The 18,791-nt window shown below is 39.4% G+C and overlaps 1 protein-coding gene across 4 annotated transcripts in view; it reads right to left on the bottom strand.

The window, feature by feature from the left end:
* Nucleotides 1-18,791, bottom strand: part of epha3 (eph receptor A3) — a 144,281-nt gene that overhangs the window by 108,747 nt on the left and 16,743 nt on the right. For 3 of the 4 annotated variants that reach the window (XM_058082512.2, XM_058082511.2, XM_058082513.2), the window contains exon 3: nucleotides 11,689-12,349. In XM_058082512.2, coding sequence (XP_057938495.2) covers nucleotides 11,689-12,349 — 661 coding nt within the window. Of the gene's footprint in view, nucleotides 1-11,688; nucleotides 12,350-12,879; nucleotides 12,916-18,791 lie in introns of all 4 variants that reach the window. The other variant, XM_078795124.1, reaches the window with a different exon arrangement.

Genomic DNA, 18,791 nt, shown 5'->3' with positions numbered 1-18,791 from the left:
GGGCTGTTACATGTATGCATAATTCAACATTATCTGTGACATTGAAGAATGCAACTATGGTGTGTTCAAGGACCGCTGAACAAAATGGGACATCCAAACACATGGAAAAAAACATAAAACAAACACATAAACATGTAAAAAAAATGAGGGCTGTTACATGTATGCATAATTCAACATTATCTGTGACAATGTTAATTAATGGACAGTTGACGGTTGCTGGTTCAGTCACTGAATCAATTTCAACCCATTTCTAGGTTATTTCAACATTCAGCCGACTTTTCATTTCATCATTCACACTTAATTTCGACTGAAATTGATTCATCTACTTCTTATTGCAGTTATTTCTTGTTATTAAGGCAATATGCTTTGATGGTGGATCTACATGTAATACGATGTGACTTTAAATGAGGTGCAATCCGACAAAAGCCAGAAGGATTTCAGATAAAATACACAATGAATTAAAAAATCCAACCAGCACAAAGCAAGATGATGTTTTACAATGATGTGACATCATAAGGAAACAGGCACTTTGCTGAGATTTGTCTAGCAGAAAAACATCTGGATAGATGAGTTGAGTCCTTGTCATTCTTTCACGTTAATATGGGAACTAGAGAACGAGACGGAGCTCAGCAATGGCAATTATTTCTAGAGAAAACAGATGTTGCTTTGCTGTCATCGACTAGTTTGTGGAAATGCTTGTCACGCTTGCGTTTGTGACAAAAGCGGTGAGATCAGACGGCTGTTGGGAGATAGACATTTATGTGGCCGCGAGCTTCCGTCATACAGAATTGCAGATGCACGGTGACATGATGCTCCTGACAAGTAACTCACAATGTTGCCATATATGCCTACAGGAGATGTTTAGATAAGTGAGACACTTGACAGACGTGGGGCCCTGAGATGAGTCTAAGGCAGCGTCACATGGCATGCATGAAGGACAGCAAACGTCACGTAGTAATAACCTTACATAGTGCATACAGCATAAGGTACAGTTGCACCAATGATACTGTATTTTTATTTCACGGTTGTGCATTGCATCATACACAAATATATTTAAAAGTATACAAATAAAAGTATTAGTATTAGTTGTATACAACTACCACTAATAAAGAGTTATTCATTCATTTTTCTAGGGTTGCGGGGGTGCTGGAGGCGGGGTACACCCTGGACTGGTGGCCAGCCAATCACAGGGCACATATAGACAAACAACCATTCACACTCACATTCATACCTATGGACAATTTGCAGTCGCTAATTAACCTAGCATGTTTTTGGAATGTGGGAGGAAACGGGAGTACACGGAGAAAACATGCAAACTCCACACAGAGATGGTCGAGGGTGGAATTGAACCCTGGTCTCTTAGCTGTGAGGTCTGCGCGCTAACCACTCGACCGCCATGCCGCCCAATAAAGAGTTATATGATAAAAAAAATATGTATATTGCCAAAGTACATAATTCAGTGAAATCATCAAAATATATTTTTTGTATGATTCAGTTTATCACATTTTGCCCCCAGTTTTCATACACTGTTTTGGTTATTGTACAATATTTTGCATAACAAAGCAGTGTGTTTGCCTTGTACTTTATCATTCATTTAATTCACCATCTACATGCATTTTGCACTGTTTCCTGCATGTAAAAGAATAATTAATAATTAATTTGACTTTATTCTCATAATATAACTTTTCTTTTTTTTTTTTTTGTCCCATCCAGCCATTGGTTGCAGATAGTATTGTTGATCTAAATGTCATTACATGCTAAACAAATTTGCTCTGTGTCAGGAAAGGTGTTGGCTACAACTTCCCTGTAGTATTAAATTTTATTTGCCGTTATTTGATGTTTTTGTTATGCGCATTTGGAGCGACCGGACCGGAGCAAGAAGAAACACAGAAAAGAAGAAGAGAAACTGGGGTGGCGGGATGGGGCGGAGGACAAAAACAACAGCAAAACAAAGAATAATTATCGTAAAAAATATATTTTTTTGTTAATATTTTTGGAGTTTTAGAAAATATTACTTCTATTATACTACATGAAAATACTACTTATTTTCAAGGTACCACTGTGTATATACAGTGTAAACACCTACAGTCGGTCCTTGGTTTACGGTGTTTTGGGGTTACAATCCACTCCCATAAATGTCCACAACCTAAAGCGGTTTTATTTCTTAAACATGAGACTCGTTCGAGAATTAGTTATGCTCATGTGTCGGAATAAGATGTAGTCGCATGTAGCTTATACTATCGCTCGGGTACCAAGGTAGACCACCGATGTCGGTGCACCAAAGAAAAGGAAAGCCACCACCATTTAATAATTTTAGTACTTTATTTTAAATACATTTTGTGTGCTTTGTAGACCGTGTGAGTGACTTAGGTGTTAACTTAGGTGTAATAGTTTCAACCGTTTTTCCCTGAGGGAATCCCTTTCCTCCCTATCCCGCCTTCCTTATTCCTTATTCAGCTTGCCTTCGCTCACCTACCATTACATTACATTACATGTGTGACCAAACATCCGCAATGTAAGTGAACACAACACTTACCACAATGGCCATTCTAACTGTAAGGCCACCCGCACAAGCACACACACACACACACACACACACTAAAACTCCATGTCAGGAAGAGTTCCACCCCCATAAATTGCATATGTGGTTTGCATGCAAACATACATACATAAATTATGTTCTTCTTTTTCCTTTACTCTTTTCTTTGCAGTGAACAGACACCCTAACCGGTACGCATGGAGTCCTTATGCACACACGCTCACACACAAACACTGACCACTGTGAAGTAGTGCTGTCAACCGACCGGGCCTCTTAAACAAATAAACACCCCATCGATCTATCTTTTCAATGTGTGTGTGTTTATGTGTGTGTGTGTGTGTGTGTGTAGTATGCGTACATTGGGGTTTGTTTGTTTCTGTGTGTGTTAAGTTGAAATTCCTGAGCCTGTGGTTACCAGCAGCTTTGAAGTCCCAACATTACCAGGGGCCCCCCGGGTGACAGGCTTACCCGCCACCCTTGGCTTGCAGTGGAAGGCCCTAAAAAGAGAGCGCAACAGGCAATAATGCCACGAATGAACAAACCCGCCTTGCTCCTTGCAACATAATACGACAGACGCACAAAGGCACAAGACCACTGCACCAGTACTTTGTATACGCCCCAGATTCAGCAAAGGATGAGTGCATAAATGTCTGTTTTCACTCTCACACACACATACACTCACACTGGGGCATGAACACGCTCCAGCAGGTCAAAATTATTGCTGAGTTGCCTTCCTTAGTCAATTCCAGTCTTTGAATTAATAGTGTCTCTAATTAACTACACGCTCATCCTCTTCCCTCCTTCTTTTCACGTTTTCCACGTTCCCCTTTTTCCTCCTCTTCCCCCTCCCCGTTCAGATTTCCCTTCAGGCTGGTGTGTAGTGGAGTGGTATGATTACTTCATGTCCCTCACCAAGCTTTTTAATTAGTTTTTTTTTTCTCTCTTTTTTGTATGGGGTGTGGGGCACCATGCAGGACGGCCTCCATATCTTGGAGTGGATACCCCAGTTGAATGCATATCTTTACGTGCCAGCGTTATTTCTCAGGGCTTTAAAATGTAATTTGATTAATCACTGATTCCTTGCAACTTCAAATTTTGCGATTGTACTCTATCACAGTTCATCAGATATATATTACATAATACATCACACTGTTTTTTATTTAAATACGGACTGTTAGCAATTTTTTTGGAATTTTGGGGAATTTTCAAGACTACAAACTAAATAAACTAGTCATTATAAAAACACATTCAAAAACATTGAGGTGATTTATAGTATTATACAGTGTCAGTGATGTTCAGTGAGACACACAAGCACCAAACAACAGACCCAGTCAGCTCCCCGAGCACTGGAAAACACACAAGCACAATTATTATTTATATCTGAAATATCTTCTTGTCTCTTATTATGTCTGCTATATTGTGTAATATTAGTGTAAAAGTGACTATAGGGGTGTTATATCATGTCCAGAAGGCTCTAATAATGTTAAAATTCATGTTCTATTGGTCATAAACAGGATTTATATGCTCTAAATATGAAAGTATTCAATTTATACATAATGAGTTTGACTTTCCGGAAATTCACTTATCATGGTCGCGTCTGGAACAATCCATCCATATATTTTCTATGCCGCTTAAACATCATTAGGGTCAAGAGTACATTGGAGTCTATCAGAGCTGACCTTGAGCGGGAGTCGGGGTACACCAGGGACCGGTCAAGGTCTGGAACCAATTAACCAACACAGTAAATAAAAAATATACATATATATATAAGTGCCGGAGTATCTTTGAAGGCACCTCGGGACAGTGAGGTGGAGAATGATGAAGTGTTGCAGACCGAGGTATACGTGTTTGTGAGTTGGAGATACAGTAGATGGGGTAACGTAGGAAATTAAAAAAATTTTTTTAAAAAAGGAATAAAGGTGTAAAGTAGGAATAAAGTTTTAAAAAGTGTGTCCGAGTCACCGTGCATCTGCAGAAGAGGTTTAGTTATGAAAAAGTTGTATTGTAATTAATTGTATACATTTTTTACTGCTTACATTGTCGTGATATTGTTTCATTAGCAGTTTTTTTTTTTTTCCGCAAAATTCCGCGATACCACCATGACGCCTCCCGAAGTGGAGCACTCAATCCAGGCCTTGTCCTTTCTTCTCATCTCTCCTGCTCCTTATTCGCTCCAAAATGGCCACATTCCAAGGAGCACCCAGCCAAAAGGCTGCGGCAGAGAAAGCCTTCACACTAAACTAAAGTGACAGGAGAGGAGGGGGACGGATGCAGAGGAACTCTAGCCTAGAACACAACCATGTACAGTATAACACTTCATTTAACCAAACCAAAAAAAAAAAAAAAAAACATAAACGTGCACAACATCACTGGACAGCACGGTTTGATATGACTGTCTTTGTTGAAAATATGCGTTCTGGATGTATGTGAGTATCAGTAACTCCTCACTTAACCACAAAGAATAGAACAGCCCTTCAACAAGGATCTGGCAGGCCAAGCGTAAAAGCAGCATCTAGGGTATCATGTGTATTTGTGTGCAGCCGGACCTGGGAACAATGGCTCAGTTTACTCTGGGAAGAGATAAATAGAAAGGCTACAACACACAGATGCAACCACACAGATGCACGCCTGTGTGTGAGCAGAGCCGACATGTTCTCGTAGCGAGGCGAGCAGTTATATAATGGTCAACAAAAACAAACACACACTTTCCGAGGGAGGAGAGAGGAGACAATGGATGTGATTTTACAGAGCCCGGGCAGGGAAACACTATACACAAAAGACTAATGGTGGGTGCACCGATTCCGCAGCATCGATATGTCAATATGTCAAAGTGTCAATACTAATGAATAACAAGAATGCGTCCCTTCCGTATCTTTTTGGGTCAAATTAGTGTCAAATCGAACTGAGCCATTCATGTCACGTGAGCACTGACCAGAAGAGCGGTGGCTGGAACCAACTACCACACCAACAAGACGTGTTATGATATGTATTTTAATCATAAAAAAAAACATTACCGTAAAACAGGGTTATGAAGGACAATTTTCGGGAAAATATTTTTTGAACGATTTGTTAAAGAATATATGCTACTTTGAAAAAAACAACACAAAGCAGCTTCCTGTTTAACATTTAAAACATTTTCCAGAAAATTGTCCCTTATTAATCCATTTTACGGTACTCTATTATTATACTGTGCAACCTTGTCTTTTATACATAAATCGTGTAGTCAAATGCAGTTTTAATGATAAATACCAGAAATTTAGTATATTTCATTCGTTCGTCCGTTCGTTCATTTTCTACCACTTATCCTCACAAGGGTCGCGGGGGGTGCTGGAGCCTATCCCAGCTGTCTTCGGGTGAGAGGCAGGGTACACTCTGGACTGGTCGCCAGCCAATCACAGGGCACATATAGACAAACAACCATTCACACTCACCTTTAGTATATTTATTTTACAATTTTAGCCTTTATGATCTTACTGAAGTTGATGATGACGATACAAAAAATGATTTTAGAAGTCACATCTTTGTCCCTTAAAGGTAACAATTGAACTATACAATGTAACCGCATATTAAATTTTTTACAAGAAGGTATTTTGACATGTTGCAACTAATATGTTATGAACAATGTACGTACATTAAAGTTGTTATATTGCCAATATTTGTCATTTGTTTGATCAGGATAATAAGCAAATAAGTAATCAGTGGGGGAAAAAAAGTTTTATTGGTTAAAAAAAAAAGGGAATTGATCAGCATCTAAAAAATTACCCGCAAAAAGTAATGGATATCGGTATTGGATTTTTTAAAAATGCCCCAAAAAAAAAAATCACCAGTATCAGTATTTTTAAAAATTCCAAGAAAGTAATCAGTACCAGTAAAAAGTCACTGGAAATGGAATCGAAAAAAAAAGTGCCAAAAAAGTCATCTGTGATTTAAAAAAAAAATCACAAAATAATCCATAATGGTACCAAAAAAATATTTAAAAAGTTATCAGTATCAGTAGTTAAAAAAAATATGTAGTAAGTATCTGTATTGGTATACAAAAATGCTAAGTATCGGTAAAAGCAGATTATGTAAAGAACATGAATGAGCCATCAAGGTGTTTTAATTCAAACTGCTGCAATACTAAAGACCGTAAAATCAAGTGTTTTTTGTCAGGTTATGATGTTGTTATTATAAGCATTATAGTCCAGGCTGCTTTAGGTATTGTGTGTCCTGATGCATCAAGCAAGAGCATAAAGTTTGGCTTCTCATCAACATGTGACCAGACAGCTGCTTGCATTTGCAAAGTGCAAACATACACATACACACACACACACACACACACACTACTTACAGACATCCGTTTGCTGTTTTAGGATCAAATTAAGGTTACAGGAATTTCACACTGATGCTAGACAGGAGTCGCTTCACCTGCTCCGGTTTGTTCTAATGACAGATGAAAGACTGACTTAGCTAGATTAGATCTGGCCTCACAGTCTCTGCTCTCAAAGCATACAGTCATCTGACGACCATGACCGTCATGTCCGCTCATGCTACGACAACAAGACGTTGTCTGCCGCAGATGATGAAATATCCAAGTGCACTCACAGCATTACATCCTGTGAAATATGTAATGACACACACATTGCAGACACCGGTTGCACACATTCTGGTAACTGTGACGTTTCTAATACCAGACATGCATGCTCTAAATGGCGCCTTTAAAAAAACAACAATATTGCTTTCCGATGATGAAACTTTAACACACAATGTTTAAGTCTAGATAAACAACAAAGTTGCATTACGTCAACACACCATGCAAAACAAAACATAACTAATCAATGCACCTCTTGTTCATTCCCCAAACATGTGACCAGTATAAAACATACAAACATACAATAAACTACATTTCCCATCATAGTAAGATGTGGTTTACACATGCTCGGATTTATCATTTTTAGCTGTCTTCTCTATTGTAAATATGTGTTCAGCTTTCTGGCAATCAGTCTGTAAGGTGACCTAACCCCATGCACTCATCTGTCTGTTAACACAGAGAGTCTGGACAGAGAGTTGTGCACCGAGGTCCATGGTGGCTGCACGTGGGGGCGGCAGGGGTCTGTTGATGCAGCTGTCCCACTCCGCCGTAACATAAGACCTTATTAGAGTCCATTAGAGCACCCTGAATTCAATAAGAGATTGTCCAATACATCCAAACATTCACACAATTCACATGGAGATCGGAAACGAAAGACGGCCGCTCGGCTCGTGAGGGCGAGAGCGGAAACAAGTTGCCATTTGTTAGCACTAAATCTTGTTCAAACTTCAAATTTTGAACAGCCTTGTTTTTGGATGGTAGGTTTTTCAACAAGATTCAAGATATCTGTCTTAGTTATCGCACAATATTCCGCATAACGTAGTCTGTTTGCCCCGTATTGCATCATTCCACGGAATGGCGTTCCCAAACAAAGAACCCTCACCGTCCGTGCATTTTTTATTGAGTTTAACGGCTAAATAACCAACTAAACCACCGATTTATTGGTTCATAATAATTTTGGGCTGCAACCAACAATTATTCTATTAGTTGATTAATCTGAAGCAGGTGGTTTTGATTAATCATGTAATCAGTTAGGCCCTAACCCGGGGTGGGCCACCCTGCGTGGATAGTGTTTTATTGTTCATGTTGTATATCACACATGCATGTTATTCACGATCCATGCGAACCCTGCGATTGCGTCGTCCAAAGTCAGCTGTGGTAGGCTCCAGCATACCCTGGCGACCCGAATGAAGGTTGAGGTATGAGGATGGCTGCATGTATGACTAATGATATTAAAAAATATGAAACTTTGAAAGGCTGAAATTAGGATACTTTTATATTTTTAAATCTAGAATGATTAATAAAATACAAAAAATTAACTGGTTAATTGATTAATCAGCAATTTTTGTTCAGCAATTGTTGCAGTGATTTGGGTCATCGGGGTCAAACCAATTACACATGGAATCAAAATAAATTAAATAATACATGTGTATGAAAAAAAAATGTCCTGGTTTTCATGCGTTTCATTTTTTGTCAGACAATTTGGAAAAAATTAACAAATCTTTCTTAATTCATCCCTACTGTAGTAATCTGAAATTATATGTACTGTATGTACGTATGTCAATGCTATTTGAATTATTACAATAATATTTCAGTAGCATTGGCTGGTCAGTGTGTCAATCAGAAGACCAATATATCATAATAATCCTCATGTGTCTGTGTCAATTGTACATTTGATGTCCCCTATCTTGTGGACAGCAAGTCTGCCAGAAGTCCACCGTCCCAGAAAAGAACTTCCCTTGGCCCCACCAGCAGGAGTTTGACCCAGTACACTCTCTTTGATCTTTAATGAACATCGGGCCAAGCTCCGGAGAGGAAAAAAAACGCATAAATATGGCAACATTTGAGACCAGAAAGAAGAGCTGCGGACATTCTCTCCTGTCTAAGAAAAGCATTATCGTCATGGCAGAAAAACTACAGCGCATATATGTCTGCTTTTCCAACACATAATAGTACGCAGAACATACAGTATAGAATGACATAAACCACAGCTGCCAGCCACATCGAAGACAACTTGGAGGTTTTATGGCACACGCTGCGTCTGCAAGTACTTTTGGTTGTAATTTAAAAAAACATACATACATATGCTTAAACCAGAGGAGTGTGAATAAAACAAGAAATTGAACCCGTAGAATTGTATGTTACGGTAGACTGCTGATATGTTTAGTCTAAGAGTTTCAAAATATATTAAAAACAACATAGTTGATCATCAAAATGTGGATTTAAGCTCTGGGATGGGACATTGTCATGTAGATGGGATGGATAAAAATGAAAGGAGACGGGATGTTCGAAGATTTGTAGCAGAATAAAATATTCAGATGTCATATGTGTTGAGAATAAAACAGCGTGTTATGTCAATGAAACTCTAAGAATATCAGGATATCATTTACTATTTTATACATATTAGGTGCACAGTGAGACTCCACTATATTTTTTTCCTCAAAAAACTGATTTTATAGCATTTTTTGAGGAGCTTTCTGCTCACTGCAGAAACTTGAAATCAACAAATTTTATCTTGGGCATTACTACCGACACCAAAATACATTTGTACCTTGGTTTTCATTATTAATTTGTTCCAAAAAATCTGAAAAAATCTGAAACATGCAAAAACCAAAGCAATTTTTTCAATAGGAAACCATACAAATTGAAATATGTATTAACAAAAACACATTTTACAGAGAACGATTATAGATTTATATGCAGAAACCAATGCAAAATATAATTTTTACCTTTATTATACAGCATTTTATTACTAACTTTTTCATTTGAGTTTGCAAAATGAATCTGGCTGATGCCTGATATTGCAGTATTGTAGTATTTTGTAAAGTATTGCATAAGATGTGGGATCTAAAATGGCTGAATAAACAAGCAATGCTGGGAGTAGTTTGTTTTGTGTAATATTGTATGATAACCAAGACAGTGTATGAAAACCAAGGCCAAAACAAAAAGTGAGAGAACTGCAACAATTAATCAACAACTATTTTGGTGTTTGATTATCCTTTCATTCATTTTCTACCACTTATCCTTACGAGGGTCGCGGGGGTGCTGGAGCCCATCCCAGCTGTCTTCGGGCAAGAGGCGGGGTACACCCTGGACTGCACCGCCGTGCAGCCATGGGGTTTGATTAATGCTTTTTACCGTATTTTCCGGGCTATAAGTCGCACTTTCTTTCATAGGTTGGCTGTGCCTGCGACTTATACTCCAGAGCGACTTCATTCATTCATTCATTCATTTTCTACCGCTTATCCTCATGAGAGTCGCGGGGGTGCTGGAGCCTATCCCAGCTGTCTTCGGGCGAGAGGCGGGGTACACCCTGGACTGGACCGCCGTGCAGCCATGGCGTTTGATTAATGCTTTTTACCGTACTTTCCGGGACTATAAGTCGCACTTTCTTTCATAGGTTGGCTGTTCCTGCAACTTATACTCCAGAGCGAAAAAACTGTTTATGTTACATAAAAACTGGACACCTTTACTGTTATTGTTTATTTTTTGTGTAGCTGAATAACCATTGTGTTAGCATATCTTACACCTATTCAGCTTTTATTGTTAGAACTTGCCTTCCAAGAGGACGTAATGTCTGTTTTGGTCAAGTAGTTTGTAAAATAAATCACCTGTAAAAGATGTGACTTATACTCCAGTGCGACTTATGTATGTTTTTTTCTACCTAATTATGCATTTTTGGCCTTGTGCGACTTATATTACGGAGCGACTTACAGTCCAGAAAATACGGTAATTAAAAAATTTATATAACCTCTGATTTCAGTCATCCTATTATGTTCACGTTTTATGCATAACAATATAATAACACACATTAGCTCTGACTGTGGAACACAATGACCAACATTTGCAGCCTTCCATAGAGTTGTACTTTATAGTCGGACAAAAAGGGACTGCACGATGTTGATACAACTCGCATCAGTAAGCTGGAAAATGCATGATGATGATGCAACCAGACCCTCGACCACAATTTGGTAGCCAGATAACTTCTCAAAACCTCCACCAGGATATCAATACATTTTCAAGGCGAAATTGAGTATCTCCAGACTTGATTTAAAGCCGACTGACTCACTCATGTCTCCACCGACACCCACAAGTACCACCACAGCTATTTCATTTTTCACCATCCACTCGCTTAACCCTCTTCTTTCTTCTGTGTTATCACTTCCATTCTTACGTCCTCTGGTTCAGATCTTCCCAAAGTTAATGATGTGATGCAGAAAGAGGCTTACTATTAAACTACTGCATACTGAACACGACAGCCAAGACCTGGATAACGCATCATACACATACGGAAAAATAAATGCGCCACTGCTGATTCATCCACCCCCACTATGGGTTTCTTGGGTTCTTTTGAAGGCCATTGAAAAACACACATGTATACTTCAAGAATGGACGGTTTCTATTCAAAAAGGTTCTGAGCTGACAATTATGAGGTGTTAAAGTATTCACATCAAACACTTCTGCTTTATATTATATGCCAATATTTCAAAGAAAAGCAGGCTGACTGAGGAATGTATAAAAGACGTGAGCTATAAGACCAAATGAAACACCGCATGCAAGAATATAAGACGTGTCTTACTTTGACAGGTGTTGCTCCTTTCTTCGTAGCCGGAGTTGCACAGACACTTTCCAATCGGGACAAGCCACTCCCCGTCCGTGCTGCAGTACATTCGCGGCGGCTCCTCCTCTTTCGAGTGGTTCACACAAGACCCTTTGACTTCCACCAGCGACTGCGAGTCCATGGGCACGGTATCGGGAAAAGAGGCGAGATTCTTCACCGTGTTCGGACACTTTTTAAAGTACACCCTCACCGACACTAAAGCTACACAGGCACCCACGTCCTGGAAAGCTAGGTAGAAGCCCTTCTTGGTCATTGGCCCCACCTCACGCACCTCGGTGTTGAGTTTGAGAATACGGTCGCCTAAGTCCATTTGAGTGAAACTCTCATCCGCCGCAATGGTGTCGATTTTGGAGAACTGGTGTTCTCGGAAGTGAGTGCCTTGGTCGTCATCGGTCTCCAAGTAAAGAAGATTGAAGGTCTCTTTGCACGTGCCCAGTACTAACGGGATGGAGTTGCAGTCCCTCAGAGTGAATTTCAACTCAACGTAGATCTTCCGGGCTGACTGACGGGGAATCCAGTTGGTGCGAAGCCAGTTGTTCTGACTGTACTCCATCACATTGCACACCTGGAAAGTCCTGATGGGTGTATAATGCTCATCCACCCCACTGATCTCCTCCCACTGGAAGATAAAGGAGGGATAGGGACAGAGGAGAGAGAAGTAGAGAAAGCCGAGCAGAAGCAAAAGCCGTAGAGGAGTTAAGAGAATGAGGAGGTGGAAGAAAGCATTTTGGGTGAACAGAAGAGTAAGAAGCAGAAATAAGGAAAAACGGGGAAGGATAATAGAAAAAACAAAGTTATCTCCATCCTGTCAGCATTTAAACATAAATAATTTAGATTCAGACAATCTCATGCTGAAGTCTAAACAAATACGGGTGGAAAAATCCCACTACCAGATCTCTCATTTAACTAAAACCAATCATATTATCGGCCAAACTGATCTTTAAATATAATATAAATGTGCAATTTCAGAGTAGGTGCGTAAAATCTCGTAGTGTTTTTTTTCCGCCCATTTGACTAACATCTGATCTACGAGTGAGGACTGCAGTCTTTGTCTATCTACGTCATAGTATGACTGCGTCTAGTAGAAACGTGCTGAAACTACTACGAAATAAAAGAATCTAGGAAGTATTGAGAGATTTCAGTGTATACCAGGAACGTTCATGGCTATCTTACATTTTCCCTCCACTGGAAGAAAGCGATGAGAGAGGAAAGGAGAAAAGAAAGTGCGGGTCATTCCTTTTGAATTCAACACAGTAGGAAGACTCAATTGATCATGCGCTTTTGGCTTCGCAGTTCAGGAAAAATAACAACAAATCGGAGAGATGATGAACAGGCAAACACCTGAAAACACTGGCTGTATTGTCGGGAAATTGACAGTAATTAGAATGATTGGGTCTAAATGGACGCTTTTGTCCTCTTTTGGCAAAATAAAGAATGGAGCAGCACTTGATTCACAAAGAAAGCCACACACTGTCTTGGTAAGTGGAAGCGGAATGATTGACCCTTTGACTATAGTAGCGCTGGAAACATAAACTGCTACGCACACACATATACGTATGTACATATACATTCACATACAAGCTCATATGAAGTGTTTAAAGGCATGCACAGCAGGTGCTTTCAAGCATGAACACAGAAATTAATGACTGGCTATGAAGGTTTCTGCTCTCGATTAGAACTTTGTGTGTGTGTGTGTGTCACGGCGTGGGTGTAAAGCGTATCTTTAGAGTGTTCAAGGACCTCTCAGGCTTAAGGATAGCCACTTGCTTTTCATCTCATAGTAAAAGACCTCAAGAGAAAGCCTGTGGAGTGCTGAGGAGGGGATGTTAGCTCGAGTAGCACCAAAAGAGCACCAAAAACTACAAAAAAAAAAAAAAAAAAAATTTCCAGCAGTATTTATCCTTCAACTGTGCTCCTCACCTCATTCTTCAGAGTGGAGCTAAGCTCTAAAGGTCGTTCAAAACACGCAAAAATAGACCTACTTGAGTGCTATGACTAATAAAGAATTTAATAACTTCACTTACACTTTAAGAGAAGTGTTGTACTTTGTTATGTAAAACACTTGCAACGTCTGGCAGTGACAACCTTGCACAAATTAGGGGGAAAAAATTACATAAATACACTTGCACTCAAATGTTATTAACCCCTAAACTCTATTGCTTGTATTGGTAAAGCTTATAAACATTGAGTATTTGTTCAAATTGGCCATTTGTTGAAAGTTATTACAATTTGAAAATACGTTTAGTCGACAATTTATCAAAAAAATCAGTTCCCTAATGTTAAATCACTCATATTTGAGTTAAACGCCCTCCTATATTTAGCAAGACCTGCAGAATTATACAAAAGGAGCATATTATATGTGTTTCTATTCAACTCAATTAGATATTCTAATGAAAACTGAACTAACTTTAACCTGAGTCTACCCCAAACTTTAATGATTAATGATGAATGAAAGTAATAGTACATTACTATGTTCACAAAGAGGAATTAGCCCCCTTTCTACACTTTAACCCTAACCCTAATATAATGTACAGTAATACCTTGCCACTTTGTGCTTCAAGTTTTCATCAAAAATATAAGAAATGATTAATCATTGCTGTTTAATGGTTGAAAACCGACTAGTTTTAGTCAAGAAATATGCATATTTAAACAAAATGTACATAGTTTTTCCATAAATTAATGTCACAACACTGTCATAATGTCTTAAATGGCTTGTTTTCTGTCTTTTATGTCAACTATATTGGGTAATACGAGTGTAAAGGTGACTATAGGAGTGTTATTTCACATCTAATAATGTTAAAAAATAATAAACAGGTTTCTATGACTATGAAAATATTTGATTTATATATATATATATCAGAACTTCTACTTCTCTTAAATTCACTTATCATGGTCGAGTCAGGTGATTGGATATTTTATTCCTGTTTTTGGGTATTAAAAATGGCTGTAGCACAGGGGTGGGCAAATATTTTTGACTTGTGCGCCGCATTAAGTTAACAAAATTGTCTGGGGGTCCAGAACTTATATGTAACACACACACACTATTTTATGCAAATACTTTTCCTTTAATTGTTTGTATAATTAATTCATTCATTTTTACCGCTTACCCTCACGAGGGTCACGGGGGTGCTGGAGCCTATCTCAGCTGTCTTCGGGCAAGGGGTGGTGTACACCCTGGACTGGTCGCTAGCCAATCACAGGGCACATATAGACAAACAACCATTCACACTCACATTCATACCTATGGATAATTTGGAGTCGCTAATTAACCTAGCATGTTTTTGGAATGTGGGAGGAAACCGGAGAAAACCCACGCATGCATGGGGAGAACATGCAAACTCCACACAGAAATGGCCGAGGGTGGAATCGAACTCGGGTCTCCTAGCTGTGTGGCCACTCGGCCCTGTACGTTCCAAATAAATATAATTTACAATCGGAGTTCATGTTGTATTTTACATATATTAATAAATTTGAGTGCAACTTTGTATTTAATGTGTAATATTTTGTGGGCAAAGTTTCCCTGCACTACTTTTTCTGCAACATTTTTTTTCTTGCACGCTTCTAAGGAAGCCCCCGCTGTGGATGTGGAGAAACTTCTTTTCCCAAACATGTCTAAATAATTAAAACCAACAAGCAGACAAGCCCTTTTGTTTATCTCCAAGTGGGTGAAACTCCCCTTCCAATGGCTTCTAATTGATATATAACAACACTAAGACCCAACACTGGTCCTTGTGACCTTTGACCCCCTGCCCCCATGTGTCACAGCTGGGCCAAAATTGGTGTGATCTTGTCCCTGGTGTCTCTGATCTTTGCTGTAGGTGAAGCAACTTAAGGGACAGTAAAATGAGAGTGCCGTAACCTGAGCCGTTAAAGAAATTACAACTATGGCAACAGGCACGTCTCAGCAGTTCACCAGTTCAGCAGCTTCAAAGAAAGGTCAATGAGAGTTAACGGGCCGGTATATCGGTCCGTATTGGGTAACAATGCTTTTAGACCAAGGCTTTTTAATAAAGAAAACAGAATGTGTGCATCCTGAATAAATTCAACAATAATTTTTGTACTGACATGTTTGTACTGACAGTGACACTATGATGTCAGCAGTTATACTTTTAGACTTTTATACTTTAAATTAATGTTTACTTTAAAAAAAAAAAAAAAGAGTTGCTTTGTGCATTTGAATGGTTATAATTCTACAGTAGGACAGAACGCTCCACAAACAAGTGTGGAGCCATGTTGCACCCTGGCCTCTTGCAGGGGTCCCCGGGGTCACGGAGACGACAACTGCTGCATATCAGTCAAAGGACGCTTCCTCAGCTTCTGTTATTCAATGAATACACATTTCATGCTCCTATGCCTCGACTTTCTTTGTCTTACTAATCTTGAGGAAGACTAGGACGTCAAACGATTCGGGCTGATTTTTAACAGTCTTCACTATTTAGATGAGCTGGTATAAACACTGCGTTGCCAGCTTCGGTTGATGCCCCTTTTTGGTGTATTCACTGTAATTATTACCGTATGCAACTCCTATGACGTGATGGGAAAAGGCACATTTTGGGAGTCTTGTGGAGTTTCAATGCCAATTCCACGGGCATTTCAATATATTTTTATTTAATCAGTGATCCTTTATATTGTGGCCAACCTAAAAATATTGAAAATACTGGAAGAAAATTAGATGGGAGACAGTTTAAATAGATTTTGTTTATTTAAGCAAAGTCTAACACTTACTGCAGTGGGTTTTTCCTATATTAGGTTAAGCTTTTCCTTTTCAAGTCAGGCTGCAACTAACTATTATTTTCATAGTGAATTAATCTAAAGTTTTTCGATTAATGAAGTAATCAGTTAGGCCCTAAAGCAGGGATTCTCAACCGTCGGGTCAGGACCCAAAACTGTGTGTCTGAAACATTTTAAGTGGGTCGCAGGTCTATGCCTGAGAAAAAAAAAAAAAAATCTAAAATGACCCGATGTCACTGAATGCACCGCGCGTTCTTGTCTGTATTATTCGCTTTCTCCAACACTAGTTTACGGGCTACTGTACTTACGTGCCATCCGCCCAACACACAGCTGCAGAAATCTGCTGGAGATTTTGGAGATTGTTTTGCAAACAGTCCCTTTCCATATAAGATATTCGAGAAGTTTGATTTAAAAAATTCCGCAATTTGCGTCAAAGCTTGTCGTTGTGTGGTGATGCCTCAAACCAGTTGAGGAACCAAATCTATATAAACCAAACAAAGTTAGTTTATATACGTTTAAGGAAATATTCACATTTGAAAGGCTGAAATCTGAGCATATTTACATTTTTAAATGAAACGATTAATCAAATACCAAAATAATTGTCGATTAATTGGAGAAACAAATGTTTTAACTGCTTACTATTGACTGAAAAAGAACAGTTATTGGCAAAAGTTTGCAATAAACCAATTAGGAGAGTCCCACTTCCAATATGTACCAATATAGTAGCCTTGAGTACTGGCTGATACCCGTAGTGGTGTGATAAAATACTTTTAGGACTTATTTTGAGGTCAGGAATGTTACAAAAAGCCTTGATCAAATGATACTACTCAAAAGTATATATGAGGAAAAACAGACCTATTTACTTCTTTATGCATCTGGGGTATAGTTTCATGAACAATATAGTGGCAGTTAGGCATAATGTAATATTTAAAACCGAAAACACCCACCCCCGACATGGGGTGGCTCTCTTCTCTTATGCTAGTGGGAGTTTCCCATATCGAACAGGAGTGTGCCACGGTCTTCATGCTGTTTTTTGCGATGCACAATAAGGTTAAACTGCCCCGGTTTTGTGCCACCACAGGAAATGTGCGAATGACAGGTTTTGCATCTTTTTCATTCATTCATTCATTTTCTACCGCTTTTTCCTCACAAGGGTCGCGGGGGTGCTGGAGCCTATCCCAGCTGTCTGACACCCTGGACTGGTCGCCAGCCAATCACAGGGCACATATAGACAAACAACCATTCACACTCTCTATGGACAATTTGGAGTCGCTAATTAACCTAGCATGTTTTTGGAATGTGGGAGGAAACCGGAGTACCCGGAGAAAACCCACGCATGCACGGGGAGAACATGCAAACAGAGATGGCCGAGGGTGGAATTGAACCCTGGTCTCCTAGCTGTGAGGTCTGCACGCTAACCACTTGACCACCGTGCCGCCCTGCATCTTTTTCAAATTTAACAAAAAAATACTGCCATACTGCCAGAGGGATTTTGCTGGAGATTTTAGATGTAGGTTTTAGTAGGTCGACATAATCAGATACTCTGTTTTTTATGTTTTTTTTGCCATTGCTGGAGCAATATCTGATGTCAATATTGATCAAGACACCCCTAAAACCAATAGACAAAACACAAACATTGGATTAACATATAAAATGGTACAACGTGTCCAACTCAAACTTCCTTTCTAACTTCTGCACAAATTGTCAATCAATGGAATGTACCAATTTGTTGGCCAAATCCACCCTGTACTTGTATTCTCTATTGGTTTTCACAAAAAAAAATAGGACTTACTTACTTTGTGTGTACCCATTAATTCTATTTGCATGTCCAGAGAGAGTCTGGGGTGTTGGTTTGTTGCTGAAGAATGCTTTCAGAGCACTCAAGAATGTAATCTGTAACTCTCTTTAGTCTAGCGGACGGCTAAGCTCCCAGGACGCTGCTCAGCCATCAGCCTGCCTCCCAAACAGATAAGAGCATATCTGGATCACACACATTGGCATATACGCGTACGCGGCCACTCATCATTTTCAGCCCGTCTACACAGTGAACATCCTGGGAGGCTAAACTCTTTAATTTGCTCTGAACGGAGTGTGTTGTGTCTCAGTGGACCAATGGCCACAGCTTCTCCATCATTGTGAAGGAGCGTATGTGTGTGTTGCGTATGAGCGTGTGTCAGGGCTCGGTGCCACATTATGAGAAATCATTTGTGCACAGCGGTTGTCCCAGGGCAGGCTGCTTATCGGAGCAAGTCACTAGATGACGTGAGTAATTACAGATGATTCACCTTGAGGACTTCATCATCAGCAATCTCTCCCTCTGACTCCACTTT

Source organism: Doryrhamphus excisus, linkage group LG12 (assembly GCF_037039965.1).
Source record: "Doryrhamphus excisus strain RoL-2023G ecotype Guam linkage group LG12, RoL_Dexc_Guam_v1.1, whole genome shotgun sequence".
NCBI classification, from domain to species: domain Eukaryota; kingdom Metazoa; phylum Chordata; class Actinopteri; order Syngnathiformes; family Syngnathidae; genus Doryrhamphus; species Doryrhamphus excisus.
This window is presented reverse-complemented; position numbering and strand designations above follow the sequence as displayed.